At 43.3% G+C, this 11,628-nt stretch overlaps 1 protein-coding gene across 2 annotated transcripts; it reads right to left on the bottom strand.

The window, feature by feature from the left end:
- Nucleotides 1–880: 880 nt before the first annotated feature.
- LOC146037088 (uncharacterized) lies at nt 881–8,820 on the bottom strand. Of its 2 annotated transcripts, XR_014460985.1 has the most exons (3): nt 8,587–8,820; nt 1,606–8,393; nt 881–1,412 (listed from the first exon to the last, which is right to left on the bottom strand). XR_014460985.1 is itself a non-coding variant. In XM_083161003.1 (2 exons), the coding sequence occupies exon 2, from the start codon at nt 7,714–7,716 to the stop codon at nt 1,885–1,887; it is 5,832 nt and encodes a 1,943-aa protein (XP_083017129.1). In that variant the 5' UTR covers nt 7,717–8,393; nt 8,587–8,820; the 3' UTR covers nt 1,428–1,884. The 2 variants fall into 2 exon arrangements, 1 of the variants encoding a protein (XP_083017129.1); XM_083161003.1 differs by lacking the exon at nt 881–1,412 and having other exon boundaries at nt 1,428–8,393.
- Between the last annotated feature and the right edge of the window lie 2,808 nt (nt 8,821–11,628).

Genomic DNA, 11,628 nt, shown 5'->3' with positions numbered 1-11,628 from the left:
GATAACCGCGCTATGTCTAAACACATGCAACAGGTGTGTAACAATAAAATTAGGAACATTTATTAAGACATATATTTATATTTAGATTTATATTTAAAAAATATTTAAAAATTATATATGTATAGGGTCGTAAGGTATTTTGGTACCATAAATAAGTACACGAATATAGTCACCCAAGGACCCAGATGGAATTGGTGCCCAGTGTCCGTTCCTAGGTTGGTTTCCCTTTTTGATTCCCAATAGTTAGAAGCCAATTGAAGGATATTTTGGGGAGAGACTGCGCTCTCCAGCCACAGGGATGCCTGAATTAGGAAGTCCTGTTGTTGAAAAGCTGTCTTGTTTATATCCTGGTGTCAGTATGGCTGAAGGGAATAAGGAAAGCATCACCTTGAAAAAGCTGTAGAGCGAAACGCGACGGTCAACTCCCATTTGGATTACAAATCTGTACCCACTGCTGTGACCGGACCAGCTTTCCTCTTGTTACAACTGTTGTGTGTGTTTAGACATAGCACGGGTGTCTTCTTTTCTTGTAACTGTTTCAATTGAGTTTGCAGCTCATTGCATTATCCCAAAGTGTGTTTTTTCAATAATGCAGAGATGTTAGATTGAGTGATTCAAGCCCTTATTCATTTCAGAAAACAATCTGCTATACATGACTAGCGAGGCCATTGATATGCTAATCCATGCCCCCTCTCACAGACACCACATCTCCAAATTTACAAGAGTTGATAGTTTTGGAGGCAAAAAAAAAAGGTTAGTATTGACAAAAAAAATTTTTTTAGGAAGATTTAGAAGGTGTATTAATCGGCAAGGACTAGAAACTCAAGGAAATCTAATTGAGTCTTGTCATAGCCTATGAACTCTGCATTAAATAATCAATAAAATTGGGAGGGGAAGAATTAAAGATATGATTTAGAAGAGTCTAAATGGGTTTTTGCATGTGTAAAAGGGATCAAGGAATTCAGAAAAAGAATCAGGCGTAAAAGTGTCCCTGGAGGGTGAGCACAAGGTACAGAGTATTATTGGAAGTGATGTAATAATTATCTTGCAGAATAGATGACACTTTAGTTATACAAGTTCTTGTCCTGCTTTACCTGCACAGATGTTCCATGCTAGACTAGTTTAATATGTTCTTAGATCGTTATCACAACTAATTAGGGGAAACAACATTGGTATGTAGTGTCTGATGTTTTCCTTTCATCCAGATTCCTAAAGATGTGCATTCCAATTTGTTCAGTCTCTCACTAAGCAGCTTGGCAAATTCGAAACCTACAGCATAACCCTCCTTTACTTTTCAATAATCGATCTTGATATACGATGTCTGAAGAACGGTATTTATTATCCAGTAAAGGGATCATGTATATATATGCGATGATTGATTAGATGGTGCATATACAATGAATTGGGTAAAACTGTAAATAAACATAAACATGCAATTACAATCTGCACATAGAAAAATGCAAGGTAAACATGCAGTACACATAACATTGTGCATACATCCTGACATTATGGGAAAAGGTATATGCTAGAGTGTAACTGGTATTGCTAACATACATAACTGCCTAAATGAGTTAGGGGTGACACAGTTTTGAGTGATAAACTCACCATCGAATGCTGTATCAGGCTGGACCATGTGAGCTGTGTCTGTCTGCATACATGTGAAACTTAATATGGCCCCTGATGATCCTCTTTGTCCCAGAATGCATTGCTAGCTAGCTAGCTACAGAAAGCTAAGGGGGACAAACTACCTAGCATGCAGTAGCTCTGTACTGACCACAGGAAGGAGTGGATTATGCAAAACAGAGAAACAATAGAACACAACAGAAACTTATGCTGAAGGCATGACACTCCCCGTCTGGTATCACTGATACCATATATTAAACTCTAAGATGATAACAGTAAGAACAGTTCGGATACTGGTCTGAGATAGAACTTAGTCTCTCCTTGTTTACAGAGCTTGACCTCCACCTTACGGACTTTCCCATCCTTACTTGGGAATGTTTTGGTGACGAGACTTAAAGGCCACTCGTTACGTTGTGCCTGACAGTCTCTGATGAGCACAATGTCACCTGGTTTTAAGTTGGGTTTGGCAACTTGCCATTTGCTTCTTGGTTGTAAGGTAGATAAGTACTGACTTTTCCACCTGTCCCAAAAGGTGTTTGCAAGGCTTTGAACTTGTCTCCATTGACGTTTAAATAAGTCTTTGGTGTTGAAATCTCCTGAAGGAGCATAAGCAGTCCCAGTCTTCTGAGTAAGAAGAGTGGCAGGGGTAAGTAGAAATGGGTCCTCTGGATCATTAGAAACTGAAGTCAAGGGTCTGGCATTGATGATAGCTGAGACTTCAGCCATGAAGGTAGTTAAACTCTCGTGGGTGAGTCTTGCAGTTCCTTCTTGCAGAAAGATGGAATCAAGGATTCTGCGTATTATTCCTATCATCCTTTCCCATGCACCTCCCATATGAGAAGAATGAGGAGGGTTGAAAGTCCACATACAACCTTTCTCACTAAGGTATTTCTCCACTCCCTTTCTGTCGATGTTTGAAGGAATTTGTAATTCCTTGGCTGCTCCAACAAAGTTGGTGCCTCTGTCCGAACGGATGTGTTTTACAGGACCACGGATGGCCATGAAGCGTCTTAGTGCATTAATGAAGCTTGAAGTGTCCATTGATTCTATAACTTCAATGTGAACAGCTCTGATGCTCATACAGGTGAATACAACTGCCCAACGCTTGCTGTTTGCATTGGCTCCTCGAGTGTGTCGGGTAATGATGGTCCAAGGCCCAAATACATCAAGACCAACATTTGAAAAAGGAGGATCTGTACTAAGCCTGTCTGCTGGAAGATTAGCCATCTTCTGAGTTTGAGAAGTACCGCGAAGTTTGCGACAAGTAATACATTTAAAGATTATGTTGCTTACACACCTTTTTGCCCCAATAATCCAGAACCCTGCTGACCGTAGAGCTCCTTCTGTAAACAGTCGTCCCTGGTGTTTGACTTCATTGTGATAGTGTTGCACAATTAAAGAAGTAATGTGATGACTTCCAGGAATGATTAAAGGGTTTTTCTCATTTGATCCTAAGTTCGCTTCTTGAAGGCGACCTCCTACTCTCAATAAATCACTCTCGTCGAGAAACGGGTCTAGTTTCTTCAAGGTGCTGTCTCTTGGAATAGGATTTCCATTGGTAAGGTTGTGAATTTCTGTGGCATAGGTTTGATGCTGAACAATACGGATAATCAGGTTCTGAGATTGTTGTATTTCTTCTGGTGTGTAAGTACTTTGACAGTGATGCCAACCTTTACACTTAATCACATTTGTAGCTGTACTGTGTTTAAATGAACGGGCTATGTGGGTTAGGCAGGTGATAGCCCTAACAAGTGATTTCCACGTTGAGAATCTTTGGAATCTTTGGGATCCAAGTTGACGATCTGAAACCATGGTATGGATTGTAGTTACTTGTGGACGTATTTCAACATCTGAGTCTGCGTCTACTAGTTCGAATGGGTCTCTTTGAGGATTGATCAAATCTGTCTGGTACAAGAATTCAGGTCCCGTGAGCCATGTGGTGTCTTTGAGGAGACTGGCTGGAACGGCTCTTGTGGCGTGATCTGCGGGGTTATGAGCAGTAGATACATAGTTCCACTGTTTTGGATTGGTAGATCTCCTGATCCTTAGCACACGGTTGCTGACATAAATATGGAAACGTCTGGTCTCGTTGTAAATGTACCCTAATACTACTTTGCTGTCAGTGTAGAATTCTGTTTCTGAGAGTTCGATAGGCAACTCTGATGAGATTAATTCAGCTACTTCTACGGCTAGTACTGCAGCACAAAGTTCTAGCCTGGGCACTGTGTGTTCTGGAAGAGGTGCTAGCTTTGCTTTGCCCATGACGAATCCAATGTTACATTGACTTTTATTGTCCATGGTTTTGAGATATGCAACAGCAGCAATTGCTTGAACTGAAGCATCTGAGAATACACACAGTCTCTGCTTTTGCACTTCTGTGGAAGGTACAGGTGCATATGGGCGTCTAATGTAAAAGTTGGTTAAGGCGGACAGAGAACTTTTCCACTCTTCCCACAATTCCCTTTTTCCTAGAGGCAGAGGGGCATCCCAGTCGGATGATTCACAGGTTAGGTCTCTGAGCAAGGCTTTACCTTGAATGGTGACAGGAGCTGCAAATCCTAAGGGGTCGTACAAGCTATTGACAGTAGATAAGACACCTCTGCGAGTGAAGGGCCTTTCTTCACTACTTACTTGGAAGGTAAAGGAGTCAGATTTCAAGTCCCATAAGAGTCCAAGGCTACGTTGGGCTGGTGGCGAATCAGTTCCTAGATCCAAATCCCTTAAGTCAGTGGTATGATCTTGTGTAGGAAAGGCTTCCATTACTTTTTTGCTGTTGGAGGCTATTTTGTGAAGCCTGAGATTGGAACAAGCAAGCATTTCCTGAGCTCTCTTGAGAATGCTGATTGCGGTCTCTTCTGTTGGCATAGATTTCAAACAGTCATCCACATAGAAATCTTTTTCTACGAGCTGTCTAACATCAGAACCATACTCTAGTTCACCCTCTTGAGCTGAACGTCTGAGTCCGTAGATGGCAACTGCAGGTGAAGGGCTGTTACCAAAGATGTGTACCCTCATGCGGTACTCTACAATGTCCTTAGAGGGGTCGTTGTCCCTGAACCAAAGGAATCTTAGGAAATTCCTATCCTGTTCTCTCACAAGGAAACAATGAAACATTTGCTGAATGTCAGCTGTGAAGGCAATAGAGTCTTTTCGGAATCGTATGAGTACTGCAAGGAGTTTGTTGTTAAGGTCTGGTCCTGTCAGGAGCACATCATTTAAGGAGATACTTTCAAATTTAGCACTGGAATCAAATACAACTCTGATCTGACCTGGTTTCTTTGGATGGTATACTCCAAACATTGGCAGGTACCAGCATTCATCTTTCTCTTTAAGAATGGGAGCTATCTCAGCGTGACAGTTTTCAAATATTTTGCTCATGAAAGAAAAGAAGTGATCTTTCATCTCTGGTTTTCTGTGAAGATTGCGTTTAAGTGAGGAGAAACGTTTGAGAGCTTGTTCTCTGTTGTTAGGTAGACGTTGTCTGGGTGTTCTAAACGGTAGAGGGGCAACCCAGCTGTTGGTATTGTCTTTAACTAGTCCTTCCTCCATTATTTCCAAGAATAGTTTGTCTTCTATGGACATTGCTACTTGGTCATCCCTTTTTGTTCTTTGGAAGACTGTGAATCCCAGATGATCTTGGTAGTTGTCACAGATCTGGTCGTCACTAAGAGAATATATGGGAGTACAGTGTGGTAGTTCCTTAATGAGGAAGTGGTTGTGACATGGTTGAAACAGAGAAGGGCGTCCATTTTCTAAAGTGCAAGTAAGCATGGTATTGATAGAAGCCGGTTTGTGCACACTCCCAAGGCATACCTCTCCTATTATGACCCATCCTAGGTCTAAACGTTGAGCATAAGGTGCATTGTGTGGACCATTAATCTGACTTCTGACTTTGTGGACTCGTAGGAGATCTCTCCCGATGAGTAGAGATACCTGGGCTTGTGAGTCCAGTTCTGGTATCAGATGTGCTATACGTTTTAAATGCGAATGATGAAAGGCTGCATCTGGTGTAGGAATTTCAGACCTTTTCTCTGGGATATCATCGCACTCGGTAATTGGTGGTAAGGGAAGACGTGTCTTACCATCTATGGATTCCACTATATAGCCAGTGGCTTTCCTTCCTGCTGCCTCAAAACTCCCTGCACAGGTTTTTAAGGAGTAAGGGGTGCTGGGGCCTCTGATGTTAAATGTCTCAAAGAAGTTTGATCTGGCTAGAGAACCATTACTTTGGTCATCTAGGATTGCATAAAGTTTGACAGCTTTATCTGGTTGGCCTTTGGGGTAGACTCTGACTAAACAGATTTTGGAGCAAGATCTGTTGCTAATGGCATCTTTGCAGACTTCGGTACATTGCGCAGTCATCTCTGGTGTTGCTGCGTTAGTGTCTTTTTGCTCCGCATTGTGCTCCCCGCCATGCTCTGTGTCACTGTGGCTGTTTTGTAAAGCCCATGGGGGAGGCCCAGGGTGTAAAGCTGTGTTGTGACTTGTGCTGTGACATTCTGTGCAGTTAGGACTAACCTTGCAATCTTTGGCGAGGTGAGATGAAGAAGAGCAGCATTTGTAGCAGATACCATTTTCTCTTAAGAAGGCCTTACGGTTCTCCAGGGACTTTTCTCTGAAGGCTCTGCATTTCAGGAGAGGGTGTGGTTTGTGATGCAGAGGGCACTGCTTGGCGGGATCTTTCTCCCTGGTCTCTTGGTGAGCAGAGCTGATAAACCTGTGGGAAGAATCTGAGTTATGAACGTTAGTCTTGTGAACTGTGACTGCAGTTTTGCGAGGGTTAGGTAGCGCAGGGGTAGTGCCTGTTAGGGTAAAGGCAAAACTAGGGTCATTCCTGGTCTTGGCTTGCTGACTTACAAAGTCCACAAAAACAGAGAATGGTGGAAATGGTACCTTGTTACGCTGTTTGAACTTTGAACCGTGGGTAATCCATTGTTCCTGTAGATTATAAGGTAGTTTTTGCACTATAGGGTTAATGCCTCTGGCGGTGTCTAGGAAGGCAAGTCCTGGCAAGTCTCCCTCACATTTGGCTACTTGGAGCTCCATTAGTAAGTCGCTTAACTCTCTAAGTCTCTGATAGCCTCTGTTAGGTAGCCTAGGAAAATCATCAATCCTTTTGAATAGTGCGTTTTCTATTACCTCTGGTGAACCATAGCACTCATTAAGTCTGTCCCAGATCATTTTAAGGCCATACTCAGGATGGTTAATATTAATCACTCTTATCCTTCTAGCATGTTCAACTGATTCATTCCCAAGCCATTTAATTAAGAGGTCTATCTCTTCACTATATGAAAGGCCTAAATCTTTGATTGCGTTTTGGAAAGAGGATCGCCATGCTCTGAAACTCTCAGGGTGATCATTGAACTTTGAGAGTCCTTTTGTGACCAGGTCACGGCGTGCAAGAAATCTGGCAAAGTCTAATGTATCTTGATTGGCTCTAGGTGCATTAGCATGGTGGGTAAGTGGTGTGTTATCATACCTGGTAGGAATGACTGGTTCCTGCTGGCTTGTATTTCCCAACCTTTGTGTGTAGGAGGTAGTGCCATGGTTGTAGTTTGCGGCTACAGGCTCTTGGCGTGAGGGTGAGTTGTCTCTCATGGATCCACTGTGATTGGAGTCCTCTTGCTTGCAGGTTTGCAGTCTGCTACTGACTTGTGGTGGCACTGCATAGTGTACTTGGCTTGTTTCATTTATGAAATCTGATTGCATATCTTGTACTGGTGGAGCGTTGCTGCTATTTGCGGACACTTGGCGCACGTATTCTGCTGCACGTTGCATTGAATTCTGTGATCCAAGTTCTGCATCAAGTATATTAATGGTTTCTCTTATGTTGACGCGTTCTGCAGACTCTAAGAACTCTGCTTCGGCCATAGCGGCGGCAGCTTCCCTCTCAGCAGCAAGCTTCTCACTAATTGCTTCTAAGCGTTTTTTCTCTACTTTCAACTGCATTTCTTGCTCAGCAAAGTTGGCCCGTACCTTTGCAGCTTCTGCTTTTGCACGTGCAAGGATGGCTGCATTGCTAACTGATGTTGATTTGGAGGAACCAGAGATGTAGGACCTTGTTTTGCATGAAGATTTTGTTTTATGAGACATAATGATGAGGTGTAAATGCTTGACTGCGTAGAGACTGCTGTATTGCCGTGTGCAGGTATCTGTTCTGACAGTGTAGCAGGGCTCTGTGAAGTCAGGTTCTTGGAACTGTTAAGCTGTTTGACTGTGCAGGGACTGCTGTATTGCCATGTGCAGGTAGCTGTGCTGACAGTGTGAGGCTTCTGTGTAGTCGAATGGCGGTACTCCTATTGCTGAGTTGCCACTGTTAGTAGACTGTATAGAAAACTTGTGCTGTCATATGCAGATAGCTGTTGCTGGCAGTGTAACAGATCTGTAAGTCAGTACATGTGATCCACTTGCTGACAGACAATGCTGCTGACAAATTCAGGATGTATGTTTTAAGTTGCAGACAGCCTGATATTTTGCTGACAAATCAGTGTTCATGTGTCCAACTCGATGGTAGCATCGATGGCATCGATGGTTTGCTGATGAAGTCAGTGTGCATGTGTCCAAATGCTGATAGCATCGATGTTTTACTGTTCAGTCTCTCACTAAGCAGCTTGGCAAATTCGAAACCTACAGCATAACCCTCCTTTACTTTTCAATAATCGATCTTGATATACGATGTCTGAAGAACGGTATTTATTATCCAGTAAAGGGATCATGTATATATATGCGATGATTGATTAGATGGTGCATATACAATGAATTGGGTAAAACTGTAAATAAACATAAACATGCAATTACAATCTGCACATAGAAAAATGCAAGGTAAACATGCAGTACACATAACATTGTGCATACATCCTGACATTATGGGAAAAGGTATATGCTAGAGTGTAACTGGTATTGCTAACATACATAACTGCCTAAATGAGTTAGGGGTGACACAGTTTTGAGTGATAAACTCACCATCGAATGCTGTATCAGGCTGGACCATGTGAGCTGTGTCTGTCTGCATACATGTGAAACTTAATATGGCCCCTGATGATCCTCTTTGTCCCAGAATGCATTGCTAGCTAGCTAGCTACAGAAAGCTAAGGGGGACAAACTACCTAGCATGCAGTAGCTCTGTACTGACCACAGGAAGGAGTGGATTATGCAAAACAGAGAAACAATAGAACACAACAGAAACTTATGCTGAAGGCATGACACAATTTGTAAAGGTCTTGTGCATGGTACATGTAAACGAAGAATGAAGGGTCTACAAAACAGCGGTGCCACGTGCTTCCAGAAACCAATAGCATCCTAGTTGTCATTTCCGAATGTGTGTGTGTATATGTATATGTATATATATATATATATATATATATATATATATATAAACAATGTAGGTGCCACGTGCTAAACAGCGGTACCACGTGCTTCCAGAAACCAATAGCATCCTAGTTGTAATTTCCGAATGTGTGCGTGTGTGCGTGTGTGCATGTGTGTGTGCATGTGTGCATGTGTGCGGCACTCAATGACTTTTCCAAATAATAAAGAACCACACAGAGACTGTGGTGGATATCAATGTTATCAATGTTTCAAATGATAAACATTTGTCTTCAGGATATACAAGTACAAAGAAGTTACATACCTTTATAGATACACACATACAGGGAACTCAGCATGCTGGGTCAGAATGGGACATCCGCCCAACCGCCGGGGGAGTGACATCATCAGGAAGCGGCCACAAGGTGGCTTGTGGTCATGTATAGAGGCCCATTTCCATCAACCGTCACTCCAGTATTCTAATGTGTTTGCTAATCATGTTAGAAGATTAATGGATGATTAGAAAGAAACTGTATATTAGAAAACCCTTGTGCAATTATGTTAGCACAGCTGAAAATGGGTTTACTTTTCAGAGAAGTTATAAAACTGGACTTCCTTTGAGCTAGTTGAGTATCTTGAGCATCACATTTTTAGGTTCAATCATACTCTAAAAATTGCCAGAAAAGGAGAACTTTCATGTGGAACTCAACATTCATGTGGAACTCAACATTCTATTCTTGTCCTTCGAAAAAAAGGCTATTCCATGCAGGAAATTACCAAGAAACTGAACATTTCCTACAACTGAGTGTACTACTTGCTTCAAAGAACGACACAAACAGGCTCTAATCAGAGTAGAAAGAGAAGGATAGCTGATTGGCTGTGCATGGCTCCATAGACATCCATGTTATGAATTTAACATGGGCGTCTATGGGTGGTTCTCACCATAGACGCCTATGTTAACATTTTCGGGCATGTATTTCTGCAATCAAGACTGGCTCAATGAGCCTGGGACTGGTTATTGCCAGACTGCATGCCGTTTTTTAAATGTATTTATTTTTCTATTTTTTTTTTTTTACACTGAGAAGCATCGCAGGGATCTGACTGATCCATGCAATGCTAGCTGCTTGTATTTTCCAATGCCGAAGCCATTCATATTTGGCTGCCGAATTTATGGCAGCCCAATATGAATGGATTCGGCATTGGAAAATACGAATCAGGAGAATGCAGCAGCTTAGTAAATCTGTTGTATTCACCGTCCCGGTCATATCAGTTCATACATGGGATCAGTTGTAGTTGGCCTTTTTAGTAAATTTCCCCCTGCCAGTTAGTGACTCCTGAAGCATAGATGAATTTTTTTTTAAGTCATTACTGTCGAGAACACGGATATTGGGGCGCTTGGGTATTTGAGTGTTTGGGTGTTCGGGCTCCCAGGCGATCATGGGGGGAGCAGTAACAGGGGCAGTTGTGCTGTCGACAGGGTAAGCGACGTGTGTGGGGGAGCGACAACGGTGTGCACCTTCATGTACAGATGTAGCCCCTGTCATCCTTGGCTGGGGCTCGCCAGACCCTCCCCTCTTGCGAGCACCGGCAGACAGGGGCTACACTGAACTGGGACGCATGTGCGTCTCACATGCACGGGCGTCCCAGTCTCTCGACACCGGTGCTGCGGGTTCCTGCCCGTCTCCGCTTCAGGGAGACGGGCAGGGTTAGGGAAAGGGGGGTCGGGCGGTGAGGGGGACCGGCCGCAGGGGATGCAGCGGGGACCCGGGGCAAGCTTCGTTGCCATGGGTCACGCAAGCATCTCGTGCACGCGCGCCCCCTGGTGGGAGCCGACGGCGGGCGGGGGCTGCCGAAAGTATCGCCAGCCCCTGCAATGAAGAGGCCGGCTCCATCTGTAATGGCATGTATGAAATATTCTGAGGGAGCCCGTGACAGCAGCACAACTCAGCCCTGAAAGTTTACGGCCATACCATCGAAGGGGTTCAAATATTTTTGAAACCTTAAGATGAATCTTTGTCAAAATGTCCTCTTTGAACAAAATGTTTTGTCCAGGACTGAAATCAAGGAACATTTTTGGATAAATCTTAAGATCACAGCTCTTTCTAGTGTGTGGGCCCCTTAAGAGATCCCACAGGTAATATCTACATAGCCGCTACAGATGGAGTCAGGGAGGAGTATATGCAAAGTGCTGGGGGCGTGGGCCTGTATTACCCAACAGGTCCTACAAGCTGCCTAGCCAGCCTTCATACCAGAGGTAGACACAAACTGGAATCTGCCATCCAATAATAAAATCCAATAGAGATGTTATCTCCCCATCCTAGAAAAAAAAATCTGTAGAAATTCTCTTTTTAAATCACATTTGCCTGGTGCTGCTAGCTGTGCATTCCATTTGGGAGTTGATTGATTAAAATCTGTCCCCTGTATAACACCTCAACCTCACGTGTTTGTCACTATATTTTTCTATTTTATATAACATCTCTCTGGTGATTATTTTTCATCTCCCAACTGGATGGCTTTGCTAACTGCTCAGTACAGTAGGATGTGTGGGCAGGGTGGAGAACTCTGCTGACAGGCGTGGAAATGGTGTTTACTTGAGAAACATGACCTTACAGTCTAGCATTATCGAAATGTGCAAGGGATAGCAGTGGGGCAATGGGAGGCGGAGGGAGACACAGCGCTGCAGGAGAGGTCTGTCTGTTA

Source organism: Crinia signifera, chromosome 9 (assembly GCF_055691185.1).
Source record: "Crinia signifera chromosome 9, ASM5569118v1, whole genome shotgun sequence".
NCBI classification, from domain to species: domain Eukaryota; kingdom Metazoa; phylum Chordata; class Amphibia; order Anura; family Myobatrachidae; genus Crinia; species Crinia signifera.
This window is presented reverse-complemented; position numbering and strand designations above follow the sequence as displayed.

Coding starts and splice junctions, on each gene's coding strand:
- LOC146037088 (XM_083161003.1), bottom strand. CDS start 7,716: ATGTCTCATAAAACAAAATCTTCATGCAAAACAAGGTCCTACATCTCT.